We start from the raw sequence: 19,361 nt of genomic DNA on the forward strand, positions 1-19,361 counted from the left end.
AGTTCACCGTGCAACCCAGCCATCCACTCCTAGCACTCACCAGAGAATGAGGCAGAAGCTCACAGAGACCTGGATGTCCAGGTTCTAGGACAATGATCAGCCAGAAAGAACGTGCGCGTGACCATCAGCTCACCAGCAATTGGGAAAGAAAAACAGCCGGAGAAGAGGAGTCGTTGTAGGACCTGTGCTGTCTCTGCGTTGACCCTGGACGCTGTGTCCCCAAGGCCCCACAGAAAGCTTCCTCACCTGAGGCCTGACGGGGCTCCCTGAGGTCCCCACAGTGGTGTGCGCACAACTCCGCGCAGTCACACAGCTTTCCTGCCTCGTCTCCGGAAACTGCTCCTGTTCCTGTTTCCCCAGAGACGGCTGACACCAGGGGACACAGACACCCAAACTGGCAGGTCCCGGGCTCGAGCACGCAGGCAGCCACTCTTGCTCCTTCTTCGGAATGAGCACCTGTCTCACAAGTCATCTCTTATTTCGAACTGCTATTGAACATTTTATTACCCAACAAGAACATAAACTTCTCCAAAAAAAAGGACCCTAACTTCACCCCTCTTTTAACCTAAGCCTGCTTACAGCACCAATTCACAAGGCTGGAGCAGGGCTGGGAGGCCCAGATTTCATTCCGTGGTGCCTGGTTCTTACTCCACCTCCTCCCAGCTTTTTGCTGATGGGTACCCCTGGAGGAAGCAGGTGACAGCTTCAGTACTTGGGCCCCTGCCACCCACATGGGAAGCCTGGGTTGAGTTCCAGCCACCTCACTGTTGTGGGCATCTGGGGAGTGAACCAGCACATGGAAGGTCTCCCCAGGTCCTTCAAATAAAATGAAAATATATTTAAAATGTATTGATGAAACGTGTGTCACTATACATACTGTATATTGCATTAATGGATAAAGAAATTGGATGAGAAAAATCAATAAGGCCTAAGATTCATAAGTCAAGATTTTTTTAAGATTTATTTACTGGGACTGAAGCTGTGGCATAGCAGGTAAAGCCACCACCTGCAGTGCCGGCATCCCATATAGGTGCCAGTTTGAGACCTGGCTGCTCCACTTCCAATCCAGTAGAAGATGACCCAAGTGCTTGGGCATCTGCACCCATGTGGGGAGACCCAGAAGAAGCTCCTGGCTTCAGAACAGCCCAGCTCTAGCCTTTGCAGCCATTTGGGGACTGAACCAGTGGATGGAAAACTTCTCTCTCTGCCTCTAAAATAAATAAATAAATCTTTTAAAAAGAAAAACAAAAAAAGATTTATTTACTTATTTGAAAGGCAGAGCAACAGAAAGAGAGAGAGAGATTAGAAAGAGATCTTCCATCTGCTGGTTCACTCCCGAAATGGCTGCAATGAAAGCCAGGAACCCAGAACTCTACCCAGTTCTCCCACATGGGTGGCAGAGGCCCAAGCACTTGGGCCATCCTCCACTGCTTGCCCAGGCCATTAGCAGGGAGCTGCATCAGAAGTGGAGCCGCTGGGACTCAAATCCGTGCTCTGGTGTCCCAGGAGGCAGCCCAGCCCCAGCCATTCGGGGAGTGAACCAGAGGACACAGGATCCCCCTCTCCCCCTCTCTGATGCTCTGCCTTTCAAGCAAATAAATAAATCTTAAAAAAAAAAAGAAGAAGAAGAAAATGCTTTTAGCATAAGGAAATAAAAAATGATGTGTACAGCAAGCTAAGGCTATTTCATCACTGAAGAAAAGTATTTTTACATATTGAGTGCAACCAAGTACACGGTGTCTCTGAAGCCCACCTTCCAGGCTCCCTGAGGAGCCCCAGCCTCACTCGCACACTCACCACAGCAGCTTCTGGTCCTGCAACCTCCTCTCACGGCACGCGCCCTACCAGGTACGCCACTGTTGACCTTCTATACCAGGCTTTACTGTGCCTTTTCCTGTGTCTGGATACACAACTGTGCTACAACTGCCTTCGCTACTCAGTACTATGACCACAGGGTCCAGGCTTTAGTCTAGAGCAGGAGGCTACACCTCAATCTAGCTGGGCAGCAGGCTGAACCACTCTGTGAAATCCATACGACGACGAACACCAGGTGACACAGTTCTCAGACATGTCCCTGTTCAGTGACACGTGACTGTAGCTCAATCAGCAACACGGCTGTTTATCACCATTAGCAGGTGATACTGTACCTGACTGTATGTGCTACACTTTCACACAAATTGCAGGCCAACACCACCACAAACACAGGAGTAACGCGCTGTCCTACAACGATATCACAATGGCCACACACTGCTAGCTCACAGGGATTTTTCAGGACCGATGTCACACGCACAGCCATCCACTGACTGAAAGCTGTCACAGCTCATGACTATTATGCACTCAGTACTACGGCATTGTTTTATTCAAGACAATTATTAAATTAAAGGTCTGTCACATACCAGTGACATCTTATAAAGACAAGTAACATCACTGCATCAACTCTACACACAGCAAACTCTCACAGCGTGACCAAACACTAAACTTCATTTCCTTTGTCTCTCCCTGAATAGCTTTGTTATGCCTCCTCTCCACTCACTCACCAGCAACCTCCAACTATATGATGTTAGGCGACAGTTACACTTACTCTTCACTTGAGGAAACACAAAAAATACAAAAAATACATACCGCTTTCTTTCCAGAAGGTTCCCAGAGAGAAACATCACCCCATGATGTGTTATAAAAGTACTTCTCTCCTGGATCAAAGCCTTTAAGGTCCTTTAAAAAGGGAGAGAAAAAGGGGAGAGAGAGCGTTAGGCAAAATCAGAAGGTAAATATGCCATTAAAACCTGATGAGATTACTGGTGTCTAAGAAATCTACATGCTAAAAGAGAAATGAAAGTAAAGCCATCAGCACACTTTGACAGAATACTCCTCAAGTATCAAACTCGAGGAAAAGACTGAAAATGACTCGACTTAAAATCATAGTTTTATAAGAGGCAAACAGATGAGACTCTCCAACAAGCAATTTTCTACATTTTGCTTCTGTAAGCAAAGTTCAAATGCAGTCATGATTCTAAAATGTCCACCAGCTTCATGAGTACACAAAAAAGTGAAAAGTACTTCAAAGTAAATTTTTACCCTAAACACCATATTTTTTTAAGCATTCAAGTTATAAGTTTATTTACAAACATATCTAGTATTCTCCGAGTTCAAGAGTTTGATCCATAGGGCCGGCACTAGGCTAATCCTCCGCCTTGCGGCGCCGGCACACCGGGTTCTAGTCCCAGGCGGGGCGCCAGATTCTGTCCCGGTTGCTCCTCTTCCAGTCCAGCTCTCTGCTGTGGCCCGGGAGTGCAGTGGAGGATGCCCCAAGTGCTTGGGCCCTGCACCTGTATGGGAGACCAGGGGGAAGCACCTGGCTCCTGGCTTCGGACTGGCGCAGTGCGCCGGCCACAACGCACCGGCCGTAGCAGCCACTTGGGGGGTGAACCAACGGAAAAAGGAAGACCTTTCTCTCTCTCTCTCTGTCTAACTCTGCCTGTCAAAAAAATAAATAAATAAAAATTTAAAAAAATTAAAAAAAAAAGTCTGATCCATGTTTCAGAGACCACACCTCTGAAAGCTGTTATTTGTTAAATGCATGACCTAAAACATCCTTTTTTTTTTTTTTTTTTTTTTTTTAATTTGACAGGTAGAGTTATAGACAGTGAGATAGAGACAGAGAGAAAAGTCTTCCTTCCGTTGGTTCACTCCGCTAATGGCTGCTATGGCCCGCGCTGCGCTGATCCGAAGCCAGGAGCCAGGTGCTTCTTCCCGGGCTCCCATGCCGCTGCAGGGACCCAAGCACTTGGGCCATCCTCCACTGCCCTCCCGGGCCACAGCAGAGAGCTGGACTGGAAGAGGAGCAACCGGGACTAGAACCCAGGGTGCTGGCGTCGCAGGTGGAGGATTAGCCAAGTGAGCCACAGTGCCAGCCAAAACAACCTTATTTCTTAAGCAGCTGGTGTCATACTATGCAGAAAGGTGCCTGAATCCAGATCCAAGACGGAGAGTCACTACAGCTAGCAACCTCCACTTGTCTTCCAGTGAAAATGGCAAAGTCTTCCCGGGGCCCTCCTCACAATGGCTCCGATGGACCACGGAGGCTGTGAACCTCCGGGTGCTCTGCCCAACGTGGCACTGCTAGAACTCTGAGACTGAAAGGAGAAACGGCGGCACCACACCAAGCCTCGCTCCTTTCATGACCTTGTTCCCCCTCTACAGTACTTTCATGTTATAGTTTCTTAAAAAAATTTATGTGTTGATTTGAAAGGCAGAGTTACAGAGAAAAGGAAAGGCAGAGAAAGAGAGACAGGCAGACAGGGAGAGAGAGGTATCTTAAATCCATGGATTCACTCCCAAATGGCCCCCAATGGCTGGGGCTAGTCCAGACTGTAGCCAGGAGCCAGGAATTCCATCGGGGTCTCCCCATGGGTGCAGGGGCCCAAGGACTTGGACCATGTTCCGCTGCGTTCCCAGGCGCCTCAGGAGGGAGCTGGATCAGAAGTGGAGCAGCCATGACTTGAACCAGCGCCCACACGAGATGCTGGCATGGCAGGCGGCCACAGCATCAGCCCTTGAACATATTATTTTACACTACATTTTGCCACTATCATTCATTCATTTTCTTGTGGGGAATCAAAGGAAAGTGTCCTTCTATTTAAGCCTCTCTCACGACAGACATGTAAACACAAGTAAAAACATGCAGAGGGATTTTTTTCTCAGTGGGAACAGGCATTTTTCACTCTAAGGGTTGCACCTGCCACAGTAAGAAAGTCCTGTCAGAGGCCAAAATGTAGGAAAAGGTGAAGAGAGCCCTACACTGGCTTGGGAAATAAGCTGCGGACACGGCAGCAGCAGTCCCAGACTCAGGTGAGAGCAGAAGGGCAGGTCTGGAAAGTGGCCGAGAGGCAAGGCCAGCGCCGGAGCCAGATCTTCCCCCTGGGAGCAGAGACAGCCAACGTCCAGACAGTAGCAGGAAGGAGGGAGCCAGTGAGAGCATCCAAGACCACACGGTTACGAGTCGGGGGAGAGGGAGAGACCCCCCCAGCATACAGCCATCCACCTCACCTCCGGCACTCCACCCTAACTCAGCCCTCAAGTATTTACTGCTGGCACTGGGATCCCAGAGGTACAGCTCCAGCCTTGGGCTTCCACAGGTGACTATGTCTCCCGCTGGAGACCAGCTATGAAGAGTGATTTAGGGAGAGCAGAGGTGTGCTAGCAGGGAGTGCTGTGTGCCTGACTCCAGCTACACTCACTGGGGAAAGAAGTTTAGATGGGGGGAGTGGCTAAGGTGACGAGGAAGAGAGAGGAAAAACCAAGTCCGGGGGTGGGCTAAGCAGCCACCTGGTACTCCTGCATCCTGTCAGAAGGCCTGGATTGCCCCTGCAACCCCCAGCCAGCTTCCTGCTGACGTATACCCCAGGAGGCAGCAGATGATGGCTCAAGTGCTTGGATGGAGCTCCTGTCTCCCAGGTCAGCCTGGCCCAGCCCTGGCTGTTCCGATGCTTAGGAAGTCGATCAGAGGATGGAAAAATATCTCTCTCTGATTTTCATAGAAAATGAAAATAAACAGAAAAAACAAGGTCTAGAAGCAGGATCCTGATGGGTAGAGAGGCTATCAAGTGGCAAAGGGTTTTCTTATTTGTTTACTTGAAACACCAGTAGAGAAAGAGACGGGGAGGGAGGTATCTACCATCTGCGGGTTCACCCCCGACACGTCTGCAACAGCCAGGTCTGCGCCAGGCAGAAGCCAGAAGCCAGGGACTGCATCTGAATCTCTCACGTGGGCGGCAGAGACGTAAGCACTTGGCCTGTGCTCTGCTGCCTTCCCTGTGCATCACCAGGGAGCGGGATCGGCAGTAGAGCAGCCTGGACTCAAACCACCCTCCAGCAGGCGATGCCGGCGTTTCCAGCAGCAGCTCAGCCTGCTGCAATACGGCACCACCCCCATGGCAGACGATACTCAAACTGTTCTATAGTATGAAGAATACTAAGATGTGCAAGAAAACCATCTTATATATTAAAGTAAAATTTTAAAGTATACGTGGCCCACGGTTACTTTTTCCCCCTCAAGTTCAAAGAAAAAAATCTATTCCTATTTGTTCTCAGCCACTTCACACAGTGTAAGTACAAAACACTTTCCCCTCTGCTTGTACCTTTGTTTAAAACACAGAAGCTGGGGCTGGGTTGTGGCACAGCAGGCTAAGCCACCACTTGTGATGCCGGCATCCCGTATCAGACAGCCAGCTCAAGTTCCAGCTGCTCCACTTCTGACACAGTTCCCTGCTAATGTGCCCGGGGAAGCAGTGGAAAAGTCACTCAAATACTTGGGCCCCTGCCACCCATATGGGACACAAGGATGAAGTTCCTAGCTCCTCAATTTGGCCTGGCCCAGCGCTGGCTGTTGTGCCTTTTGGAGAATGAACCAGCACATGGAGTATCTCTCTGTTAATCTGCCTGTCAAATAAGTAAACAGACAACTCCAAGGGGTGGGCGAGAGAATGGGCACATCATCAAGGACACTTCAGGCCAAGGATACAACAAAAGCACCAGGAGTCACTTGGCTGTTGTAACCTTTAAGCACCTATAAGACCGAGGGTTTTAGAGAACTGACACTCGCTACTTCCTAGGCAGAGCTAGTAACCAACTCTTAGAAAAGTGGTGCCTCCAAAGACAGAATGAAATCTTACTCTGCCTCTCTAGGAGGTGATACATTCCAGAGAAACCAAACAGCCCCAAGTGGTGAGTGAAGTCGTTTACTCAAGAATGTCTGCTAATAACATATGCAGGAACTTCACAGAAGTCTGTGGACAAATGGAAGTAAAATATATATTATGGTGCAAACATTTTTTTAATTCATGCAGTTTTTTTCAAAGGAATTTTCCATGAACTTTCTGAGGACCTTACATGTAAGTGACAACATCAGAAAAACCTCATTGATCAGCAAGCCCCTATAAAGCGACCAGCTTATCAACTGGTGTTAAAAGCACAACCTCCCAGTCAAGAGGAAGAAGCTAACTGCATGTGGAGACCAAGTGGCCACACACAGCGGGCCACATCCCAGGTCCCGAGGGCTAAAGCTCAGCTGTCACACACTGCACCCCACTCCACACGCTTCAGCTGAGTCTGCGAGAGGCTCTATCACAGACAGACTGACGTCAAGGAGCTCAGGGAACAGGGCAACGAAGCCCACAACCGTGAAGGCCCCCGCAGACCTGGACGGGCACCTCTGCAAGACCAAGGCCAGTGTGGGCCATATGCCCTGAAGGGGAGGGACCAGGAGTCTCCAGAAAAAGCATCAGGAACCAACACACACCACGTGAAAAAGGTATGTGGGGAGGGGCCGGCGCTGAGGCATAGCGGGTAAAGCCGCCGCCTGCAGTGCCAGCATCCCATATGGGCGCTGGTTCGAGTCCCAGCTGCTCCACTGCCAACCCAGCTCTCTGCTATGGCCTGGGAAAGCAGCAGAAAATGGCCCAAGTCCTTGGGCCCCTGCATCCACATGGGAGACCTAGAAGAAGCTCCTGGCTCCTGGCTTCAGATCGGCTCAGCTCCAGCCGTTGCAGCCATCTGGGGAGTGACCAGCAAATGGAAGACCTCTCTCTGTCTCTGCCTCTCTGTAACTCTGTATTTCAAATAAATAAATAAATCTTTTTTAAAAAAAAAAGCATGTAGAGAAAAAACTTAAGAATATGAACAGACTGGATGGTAGATCACATGAACTCTTAATAACAAAACATAGGTAACTGAGAAAGCAAGTAATAAAAAACCACAATCAACAATCAACACAAGCTCATGGTGAAAACCACACCACAGGAACAGAAGGTCTAGCATGCTAACAGTGATGATCTAAACTGTAGAGACACGGCATTTAAAACTCCACTTTCTAAAAACGACTACAGGAGCAGTTAAGATGTCAGGAACGCCCCTCACATCCCACACAGTGATGCCTGTGCCCAACTCCTGGCTCAGGCTACTGACTCCAGTTCCCTGATAACACAGACCATGGAAGGTGGTAGGCAGGGACGGTTAAGTGACTGGGTTCCTGTCACTCACACTGAAGGCTTGGGCTGGGTCTTTTGTGGGTATCTGAGGAGTGAACCAGTGGCTGGGAACTCTTTCTATGAACATTTTTTTCTCTAATAAATAGATAAATAACTAACAGTGTAAGCAGCTATTATATCCTCCTTTGACAATTTAAATAAATAAAATAAACTATTATAATCTACATTATTGCTTTTAATTTCTTAAAAGATTTTATTTATTTGAAAGGCAGAGTGACAGAGAGGAGAGACAGAGATCCTCCACCAAGGGTTCACCCCCAAAATGCCCAGGCCCGGCTGAAGCCAAGAGAACAAAGGAAGTCCACCCAGGTCTCCCTGTGCGGGGCAGGGAGCCCAGTACGCCGGCTTTCACCTGCTGCTTTCCCAGGCACACAGCAGGAAGCTCCGTCAGCAGCAGAGCAGCCAGGACACGAATGAGCAACCTGAAGGGAACACAGGTCTCCCGCACAGCAGCAGGGCCCACTATACCACAACGCCCACCTCCATTTTTGTAATTAAAGGTTACTAGTTAAGCCAGAAACTGAAAGCTAATACAACTCCCTTCAACTACATCAAAGCTAGTACACTGTTTACCCAGCTAACTCAGAACTAACCAGAAAGAAGACAAGTTTGGAGTGCACAGCACACATATCTTGCATTCTGTTTCCAACAGAGATCAAAAAGACCTGAGACAGAGAAACACTAGAACATTAGGTATAGCTAAAAAGCAATGCACAGGTGAGCCTAAGCCCAACCAAAAGATGTTGCCCTAGCTACAGTAGCAAAAGCCAGCAGAAAGGCAAGCCCTACAACTGCTGTGTAACCACTATTACCTCACCATCTGAAAGACAAAAGGAAGAAACTCCTACTAAACAAGGACATTCTGCAATACTGACTAAGTGATAAGCTGGACAGGGTGTCCTGGAGACTCCCCTTCCTCTGAGCATGCACGTTCCGGTCCGTGTGAGGAAACCAGCAGGGAAGGACGAGGAAAGGTGAAAACTGCCAAGAAGCCACCAGGCACAGCACAGCCCTCGGAGAGATGCTGCCTCCAGCCTCCCAGGGATCCCCAGTCTCATCCAGACCTGGGCCACAACCCATAAAAGCAAGCCTCAGAAGGAACAGAATGCATGTCCTACAACAAAACCCGAAAACAGTTAAAGGAAATAAAACCTAGCACCCATAAAACCACCAGGAGCATGAAACCCATCTTATATCCAGCATCCATTTAAAACTTGCCAGTAACACAAGAACTAGACCAAAACGAGGAAAACAAGAGATCACAGAAAACATGAAAGAAATTAAAAGTGGCCCAAACTATACTCCTCTGGATGAAAAATGCAATTGTCTATCATTAAAACCACACTGCATGGTGTCAGGAACAGAGGAAACGCTGCCAAAGAAAATACGAACTTGCAGGCAGCTGGAGCAGCCATGAACTTGGAAGACAGAGCAGGTTCCAAACCAAAGCAAAGCAGGACCAAGAAACCCCAACAGAGCACTGGCAGGCACACAACATCGAGCAGCTCAATGCTTGTACAGCTGGAGTTCAAGGCTAAAAATGAGCAGGAACAGAAACAGATACTAGAAGAAATGATGCCACAAAGCTTTCCAAATCTGAGGAAAACCACACACCTACAAGTTTAAGAGCAAAGAAGAAATCACAAAGGAAATCAGCAAATGTAAAAACACAATAAATAAAATTTGCAAAAGGCAACTAAAGCTGTGCTCTCTGGGGAGACGGGTTCCGGCTCAGCGACTAAGACGCATCTGCTTCCCACGACCTCACACCAAGGGAGGCAGCGGCGATGGCTGAGTCTGCACCACCCGCCTGGGGACCACAGCTGAGTTCCTGGATCCTGGCTGGCCCTGATCCAGACACAGCTGTTGCAGGATGCTCCTGGGAGTGAACCAGCAGATGGAAGATCTCTTTCTCACTCTCTGTTGCTCTGCCTTTCAAATAAATAAACCTTTTAAAAAGAAATAAAGTGAAAATAAATAAAAATTTAAAGGGTTATTTGAAATAAGCCAGTCCCAAAAGACAATTATGTATTTTCTGATAGTGAACTTCATATACACAGAAGTATAACAACGAAACTGACATCTTATGGTCTGATTCTTGTTTACAGTACTTGTCTCTATCTATAGTACTTGCTACTTTTTACCTGTTGAACATTATGGTTAGTGGTGTATTAAGCCTGTGATTATTAAGTAAATTGAATATTATGTTATTGCAAAACTTAAAGGAAAATAAAGGAAGGAAGGATGGAGGACTGAGGGAGAGATGGAAGGAAGTATGGTTTTCTTCTTAGAATTTTATCTATGAAATACATGAAGACTGTTCTCTTTGTATTAATAAAAATTTAAAGGGAGGGGCTAGAGCTATGGTGTAGCAGGTAAAGCCGCCGCCTGCAGTGCCGGCATCCTATATGGTCGCCGGTTCAAGTCCCGGCTGCTCCACTTCTAATCCAGCTCTCTGCTCTGGCCTGGGAAAGCAGCAGGTGGCCCAAGTCCTTGGGCCCCTGCACCCACATGGGAGACCCGGAGGAAGCGCCTGGCTGCTGGCTTCGGCTCAGCTCAGCTCCAACCATTGCCAGCTGACTGAGGGGTGAACCAGCAGATGGAAGACCCCTCTCTCTCTGTGTAACTCTGACTTTCAAATAAGTAAATAAATACTTTAAAAACAATTTAAAAGGAAATTTGAAGCATTAGATACCTTACAGAGGGAAAAAGGGAAGAATTCCAAAATACCACTTAGGAACCCAAGTTTTAAAAAATTAAATATTGAATCCTTAACAAAAATAAGGAAATCATTAAGAACAGAAATAGGGGCTGACGCTGTAGCGTGGCAGGTTAAAGCTGGGGCCTGATGCACTGGCATCCCACATGGGTGCCAGTTTGAATCCCGGATGCTCGACTTCTGACCCAGCTCCCTGTTAATGCACCTGGGAAGTCAGCGGAAGACAGCCCAAGTACCTGGGCCCCTGAACTATGCAGGAGACCCGAAGAAGCTCCTGGCTCCTGCCTTTGGCCTGGTCTAGTCCTGGCTGTTGCAGCCATTTGGGGAGTAAACCAGTGGGTGGAAGATCTCACTCTCTCTTTCTCTGTAACTCTTTCAAATAAATACATATTTTTTTTAAAAAAAAGAAATGGAACAGAAAATAAACCATATAGAAAAAGAACCGAAACAACTGCAGTTTAGTTGAATATATCACTAATAATCTCAAACCTTTTCTAAGAATGTTCAGGGAGAAAACGACACAAATTACCATTATCACTAAGGAAAAAGGGCACATCACTACAGTACCTACAGACAAGAAGGTGATAAATGGAAATGGACAAGTTTCTTAAAGGAAGACAAAAATAGTCAAAGTTCACTCAAGAAAAATTAAGGTAACTGAATAGCCTAATTGTAGCAAAAGAAATGGAATTTATACTTTAAAACCTTCCCACAGGGGTCAGCATTGTATCAAAATGGGTTAAGGCATCACATATGGGCACCAGTTCAAGTCCTAGCTGCTCTACTTCCAATCTAGCTCCCTGCTAATGTAACTGGGAAAGCAGCGGAAGGTGGCTTAAGTGCTTGGGACTCTGTACCCATGTGGGAGACCCAGATGAAGCTCCTGGCTCCTGGCTCAGCCCCAGCCATTGCATTCATTTGAGGAGTGAACCAGCAGATGAAAGTTCTATCTCTCCTTCTCTCTGAACCTCTGCCTTTCAAATAAATTAATTTATTAAAAAAAAAAATCTTTCGGGGCCGGCGCTGTGGCACAGTGGCCCTGGCCTGAAGCACCAACATCCCATGTGAGCACCGGTTCGAGACCCGGCTGCTCCACTTCCAATCCAGCTCTCTGCTATGACCTGGGAAAGCAGTAGAAGATGGCCCAAGTGCTTGGGCCCCTGCACCCGCGTGAGATATCCAGAGGAAGCTCCTGGCTCTTGGCTTCGGATCGGCTCAGCTCCAGCCGTTGCAGCCAATTGGGGAGTGAACCAGCGGATGGAAGACCTCTATCTCTGTCTGCCTCTCCTCTCTCTGTGTAACTCTGACTTTCAAATAAATAAATCTTTTTAAAAAAATCTTTCCACAAACAACGCAAAAAACTCCCTCTAGGGTTAGGCATTTTGGTAAGGAAGAAGCTACCTCTTGGGATGCCTCATCCCATACTGGAGTGCCTGATCTTGGTTTGAGTCCTGGCTACTCTTTTTCCAATCCTGCTTCCTATTAATGTGCAAGTACTTGAGTACCCGCCACCCACATAGGAGACCCAGATGGAGTTCCAGGCTCCTGGCTTCAAACCTGGGGCCCAGCTGTTGAATGTAACTGGGGAGTGAAACTATAGATGGAAGATCTCTCTTTCTGCTTCTCACATATATAAAAATGAACAAACATTTTTAAAAAAACTCTAATGAACAACCTATCCACATCACAGAATATTACTGAGCAAGCCGGCGCCGTGGCTCAATAGGCTAATCCTCCACCTTGCGGCGCCGGCACACCGGGTTCTAGTCCCGGTCGGGGTGCCGGATTCTGTCCCGGTTGCCCCTCTTCCAGGCCAGCTCTCTGCTATGGCCAGGGAGTGCAGTGGAGGATGGCCCAGGTGCTTGGGCCCTGCACCCCATGGAGACCAGGAAAAGCACCTGGATCCTGGCTCCTGCCATCGGATCAGCGCGGTGCGCCGGCCGCAGCGCGCCGGCCGCGGCGGCCATTGGAGGGTGAACCAACGGCAAAGGAAGACCTTTCTCTCTGTCTCTCTCTCTCACTGTCCACTCTGCCTGTCAAAAAAAAAAAAAAAAAAAAAAAAAAAGAATATTACTGAGCAACAAATGGGGGCAGACCTACATTCAACCAGGAGCATATAACATATTTTATTTATATAAGCCTGATTTATGGTTAAAATTCTCAAAAAGTGGGGTAAGAGCAGGGACTGGCCGGGAGAGGTGCAGAGGGACTTCCTGGAGCACAGAGCTGTCGTGCATCTTCAGATTTGTGTCACGTATCAGAATCACCACTGAGACACTAAAGCCAATATGTTCTAGTGTCCAAATATAAGACAACTATGAAAACTTCAAAAGAGAAGTAAATATGCCACTTATGGAACTTTGAAATAAATATTATATCACTGAAATACTCAGAATTTAAAACATGGAACTGAATGGGTTTGGGTTAAGGTACATTTCATGGCGTGTTAATTTTACCCCCAGAACTGTAAACCCGCACTAAACTCTCCTTAGATTGGGAGTAAAAAGTACTGACATTTCTAATTCTATCTGAAATGCACCAAAAAAAGATGGAATAATCAGTAGAGATGTACAGACATATAATAAAGCAACTACAATAAAACGTTAACAATTTTGTAGAACGTCGGTGTCATAGAAGGTGGGTTTTCATTATGCAATCCTTTCAAATTTCTGCATGTTTGAAAGAGGGAAATAATAGTGTATTGCAAGAGATAAGAGCAGAATTTAAAGTTAAGGAATGCTTCCCTGGTCAGATGCAACGAAAGCAGCTAGTAGAGAAAAACTAAAAGTAATTATTAAAAAACAAGTGGAAACTATGACTACTACCACTTGAGCACTGTGTCTGTCTAGACTCTGGCTTTATGTATACAAGTCAAGAGACAGGGCACACTGAAATAGCAACTATAAACAGGAGTACATACAAAGGAACTGAATTCAGTGGAAAAAAGAAAGAACGAGGAGTAACAGTGTTCACAACAAACTTTCACATCAAAAGCAGAGCTTCTTGGGAATTTATCTTAAGAAGAGAGAACACTTCCAACCCCTAAAACAGCCACAGAGTGACTCCATTCAACAGCAGCTGATACAGGAAAACAGCGCATGGGCAGAGACGCTGTCTGGGACTCCTGCACCCACGCCTGGGTTTACATCCCACCTTCTTCTACTCTGCTAATGTACACCCTGGGAAGCAACAGGTAGTGTCTCAGCTGGGATCCTAAACCCATGAGGGAAACCAGGATTGCGTTCTTTGCTCCCCGCCCAGCCTGGCCCACCTCTGCCCAGCTGTTGCAGTCATTTGGGAAGTGAACCAGCAGATGGAAGATCTGTCTCTCTCTGCCTTCAAAATATATTTAAATTTTTAAAAACAATTTTAATTAAAAAGTTACCCTCAAGATGATTTTTTAAAAAGCTAAAAGGGATCAGGGATCCATGTTTCCAACATTACCTCTGTTCTATCTCATCCTCCTACAATAAACAAACATGAGGTACCTAAAACTGTAACCCACGGGGGCCGGTGCCGTGGCGTAGCAGGTAAGGCCGCCACTTGCAGTGCCAGCATCCCATATGGGTGCTGGTTCAAGCCCTAGCTACTCCACTTCCGATCCAGCTCCCTGCTAACAGACCTGAGAAAGTAAGGAAGATGCCCAAGTCCTTAGGCCTCTGTCATCCATGTGGGAAACCCAGAAGAAGCTCCTGGCTTCAGTCCGGCCCAGCTCTGGCCGTTGTGGCCATTTGGGGAATGTATCAGTGATGGAAGATTTCTCTCTCTGTGTCTCTTCCTGTAACTCTGCCTTTCAAATAAAAAAAAAAAAAAATTCTTCTCCAACTTCTCATTCCATACAAAAATTAGATCAAAGACCTAAATATAAGACCTGAAATTATGAAACTACTAAAGAAAACACAGGGGAAACACTTCAAGACATTGACACAGGGGCCGGCCCTGTGGTGTAGCAGGTAAAGTGGCTGCCTGCAGTGCCAGCATCCCTTATGGACACCGGTTCGAGTCCCAGCTGCTCCACTTCTGATCCAGCTCTCTGCTATGGCCTGGGGTAGCACAGACGATGGCCCAAGTGCTTGGGCCCCTGCACCCATGTGAAAGACCTGGAAGAAGCTCCTGGTTCCTGGCTTCAGATCAGCACAGCTCCAGCCGTTGCAGCCAATTGGGGAGTGAACCAGCGAATGGAAGACCTACCTACCTACCTACCTACCTACCTTCCTTCCTTCCTTTCTCTCTCTCTCTCTAACTCTGACTTTCAAATAAATAAATAAATCTTAAAAAAAAAAAAAAGACACTGATACAGGCGATGATATTTTGGATGAGACTGCAAAAGCATAGGAAACAAATGCAAAATTAGACAAATGGGATTATATCAATCGAAGAAGTCCCTACACAGCAACAGAAACAATAAAGAGTGAAAAGACAACCAACAGAATAGGAGAAAATGTTTACAAACTATTCTTCTGATAAAGGATTAATATCCAGATTACATAACGTACACGGGTGCACGTGCACGCGCGCGCACACACACACACACACTCCAACAGGGCAGGTATTTAGCTGAGCATGTCTCGTATCAGAATGTCAGGGTTGGGGCCGGCGCTGTGGCACAGACAAAGCCACCATCTGCAGTGCCAGTATCCCATATGGGCACCAGTTTGAGTCCCAGATGCTCCACTTCCGATCCAGCTCCCTGCTAATGTGCCTGAGAAAGCAGCAGAAGATGGCCCAAGTGCCTGGGCCCCTGCCACCCGTGTGAGACCCGGATGAAGCTCGACTCTGGCACCAGGTCGTCAAAGCCATTTAGGGAGTAAACCAGAAGATCTCTGTGTCTTGCCTTCTCTCTCTGTAACTCCATCTTTCAAACAAATAAATAAATCCTAAACAAACAAAAAAGAGTGTGAGAGTTTGATTTCTGGCTCCAGCTCCTGACTCCAGCTTCCTGACAATGCAGACTTGCAAGGCAGAAGTAATGACTCAAGAAATTCAGTTCCTGTCACCCAGAGGGGAGACCTGGACCGAGTTCTGAGATCCTGGCTTCAGCCCAGCCCAGTCCTGGCTGTTGTGGATATTTAGGGAGTGAAGCAGCAGATGGAACATCTCTGTTTCTGCCTTTCAAATAAATATTTTTGTTTTTTAATTTTACTCATTTATTTGAGAGAGAGTTACAGACAGAGAGGAAGAGACAGAAAAGTCTTCCATCTGCTGGTTCACTCACCAAATGGCCAGAATGGCCAAAGCCAGGAGTTTCTGAAGTCAGGAGCCAGGAGTTTCTTCCAGGTCTCCCTCCCTCATGGTTGCAGGGGCCCAATCACTTGGGCCATCTTTCACTGCTTTCCCAGGCCATAAGTGGACAGCTGGATCGGAAGAGGAGCATCCGGGACACAAACTGGCATATATATGGGATGCCAGCACCACAGGTAGAGGCTTAGCCCACTAAGACACAGCACAGGCCCAAGCATTTAAAAAAAAAAAAAAAAAAAAAACTTTATATTACACTACCATCTCCACCGCACTATCTGGTAGACTGTCATCTCCTTACCATGGGACAATGTCCTGACGGAACACCCCATGTTCCCTAAAGGTAATGATGAAGACAGAGAGGCCCAGGCCATATGACTAGCCCAGGGTCACACCATCAGTTAGCAGCAGCCAGTAAGACAAAAGGCTTCCAATGCCTTAATGATCAAAAGGATATAATGAGGGTCTTCATATTCTTGGAAAATTAGGTATTATGAAAAAAGTATGCGTGGATTTCAAAATTCCATTTTCCACAGTCTATAATGTACTCTACACTCAAATTCGCTCACTGAAAGCTGTTTCATACCCTCAGGGTCCACCTCTGCAGCACCCACCATGTGCCTAAGACCACCCAAAGAGGTCTATTTTGTTTCAGACTACACACATATACTGGGCTCTTGGGTATTCATTTCCATATTCCTGACAAATATTAAACTCATATATACACCTACTACTAAAGGACTATGTGTCCACTGCATCTGCCCTAATTTATGTAGCAGACACTCCATTCACAACCTTGTCTTCAATAACTTACTTAGCAGACACTCCATTCACAACCTTCTCTTCAATAACTGACCTGACCTTCCTCCCACAGGCTAACACACGGCTTATATGCAAAGAAATGTAGAAGTCTGCGTATTTTAAGATTGGTCCTGAACAACAGGGTGCAGCCAAGTTTCTCCCACTTTCAGTATCTCTCCCATCTTTGTGCTTCCAATGGGCACTCGGTGACAGTTGATTAAAAGTGTCTCTTGGAGCTGGAGTTGTGGCACAGCAGGTTAAGCTGCCATCTGCAATGCCGGCATCCAACTGCTCCACTTCCAATCCAGCTCCTTGCTAATGTGCCTAGAAAAGCAGAAGAAAATGGCCCAAGTGCTTGGGTCCCTGCTCCCACATGAGAGAACTAAATGAAGCTCCTGGCTCCTGGCTTCAGCCTGGCCCAACCCCAGCTGTTACAACCATTTGAGGAGTGAATCAGTAGATGGAAGATGTATCCCTCTCTCTTTTAACACTGCCTTTCAATAAATAAAATGAATATTTACTTTTTTAAATAAGTGTCTATGTAGGATGCACTTTCATTCATTTACAAAAAAATGTTAGCTAAGTATGCATCAGACACTGTTCTGATTGTAGGTAGAGTAGAGATAACAAGCCACTGAGGTCCTAACCTTGTTCGATTCAAGTGGAGAAAGAGACAGTGAACAGATGGTATCAGGCAGGTGAGTCCTCGAGAGAAACCCGGGCAGGAGAGAGAACACAGCACAGACTGGGAAAGACAGCATTTTAGAGTGAAGCTCTCTCAAAAGGCAATGCCTGAGCAGTGACCTACCTGGGCTCCTTTAGAAATGAATGCTATTGGTTACTGCAGAGAAAAGATTAATTCTGACCTTTAAGAACAATTCTGGGGCCGGCGCTGTGGCGCAGTGAGTTAACGCCCTGCCTGAAGCGCTGGCATCCCATATGGGTGCTGGTTCGAGACCCAGCTCTCTGCTATGGCCTGAGAAAGCAGCAGAATTTGGTGCAAGACCTTGGGCCCCTGAACCCGTGTGGGAGACCCAGAAGAAGCTCCTGACTTCAGATCGGCACAGCCCCGGCCATTGTGGCCAACTGGGGAATGAACCAGCAGATGTAAGACCTCTCTCTCTCTCTCTCTACGCCTCTCCTTCTCTCTCTGTGTAACTATATCAAATAAATAAATAAATCTTAAAAAAGAAAAAAAGGACAATTCTGGAAATTATTACTTTTTTAGAATCAGATTGCCTTTTTATAAGTAAAAATCTGTTAAAAGTCTTAAGATTTTTTTTTAAGTGGGAGGTAAAATAGCAAGGTTTATTAGGGAAGGGACATCCGTAAGGATAGATGGGGAGAGACTGGGGGTGGGGGTAGGGGTGGGGGTGGGGGTTACATGGTTGAGTGGAGAGAATGCACCTGGCCAGACCAGGCGGGCGGCTCAGCAGAGAGGCAGAGGGCTGAGCCTAAAAAAGTCTTAAGATTTAAAAACTGAACTTTGGCCAGCGCCGTGGCTCACTAGGCTAATCCTCCGCCTGCAGTGCCGGCACCCCGGGTTCTAGTCCTGGTTGGGGTGCCAGTTCTGTCCTGGATGCTCCTCTTCCAGTCCAGCTCTCTGCTGTGGCCTGGGAAGGCAGTGGAGGATGGCCCAAGTGCTTGGGCCCTGCACCCGCATGGGAGACCAGGGGGAAGCACCCGGCTCCTGGCTTCAGATGGGTGCAGCGCGCCGGCCGTAGCAGCCATCTTGGGGGGGGGGGTGAACCAACGGAAGGAAGACCTTTCACTCTGTCTCTCTCTCTCACTGTCTAACTCTGCTTGTCAATAAAAAATAAAAAAATAAAATAAAAATAAAAACTGAACTTTTCCCAGGCCATAAAACTCTAAACTAAATCCTTCATACATTTTGAAAATTCAAAGCTGGGGCTAATATTTTAGGCTAAGCTGCCACCTGTGACACAGGCAACCCATATCAGAATGCCAGTCCCAGCTGCTCTACTTCCCATCCAGCTTCCGGCTAATGTGTCTGGGAAGGCAGTAGCAGATGGGCCAACTATATGGGAGATAAGAATGGAGTTTCTGGCTCCTGGTTTCAGTCTGGCCTAGACTTGGCTGGTGCAGTCCAAAGCCAGCAGTCTTTATCCATCTGGGTTTCCCACTGGGGTGTCAGGGCCAAGCACTTGGGTCATCTTCCACTGCTTTCCCAGGGACATTTGCAGGGAGCTGGATCAGAAGTAGAGCAGCTGGGACTCAAACTGGTGCCTATTGTCACAGATAGTGGTTTAATCTACTGGGCCACAATGCTGGCCCTAATAACATCTTAAAAAAAAAAAAAGAAAAGAAAAGAAAAGAAAAGAAAAGAAAAGAAAAGAAAAGAAAAGAAAAGAAAAGAAAAGAAAAGAAAAGAAAAGAAAAGAAAAGAAACCTATCATATTACATATCTCTGCCCATCTGCTGATCTCACTATACTGGGAAGCTAACGTATTAGTCTTTTGCCTAAATAAAGAATTCAACATGTTCCCCTCAAACATCAAAGTAAGTATTTTTCATAACTGTTGACTATAAAAATTCCT

At 46.9% G+C, this 19,361-nt stretch overlaps 1 protein-coding gene and 1 pseudogene across 19 annotated transcripts in view; both read right to left on the minus strand.

The window, feature by feature from the left end:
- Positions 1–19,361, minus strand: part of ADNP2 (ADNP homeobox 2) — a 36,856-nt gene that overhangs the window by 6,465 nt on the left and 11,030 nt on the right. For all 19 annotated transcript variants that reach the window (XM_051840430.2, XM_051840427.2, XM_051840424.2 and 16 more), the window contains one exon: positions 2,623–2,712. In XM_051840430.2, the coding sequence (XP_051696390.2) occupies positions 2,623–2,712 (90 nt within the window). The remainder of the gene's footprint in view (positions 1–2,622; positions 2,713–19,361) is intronic.
- On the minus strand, positions 2,719–5,340 carry LOC108176136 (cytochrome c oxidase subunit 7C, mitochondrial pseudogene; annotated as a pseudogene).

The sequence above is a fragment of the Oryctolagus cuniculus genome, chromosome 10, assembly GCF_964237555.1.
Source record: "Oryctolagus cuniculus chromosome 10, mOryCun1.1, whole genome shotgun sequence".
In the NCBI taxonomy this organism is placed as follows: Eukaryota; Metazoa; Chordata; class Mammalia; order Lagomorpha; family Leporidae; genus Oryctolagus; species Oryctolagus cuniculus.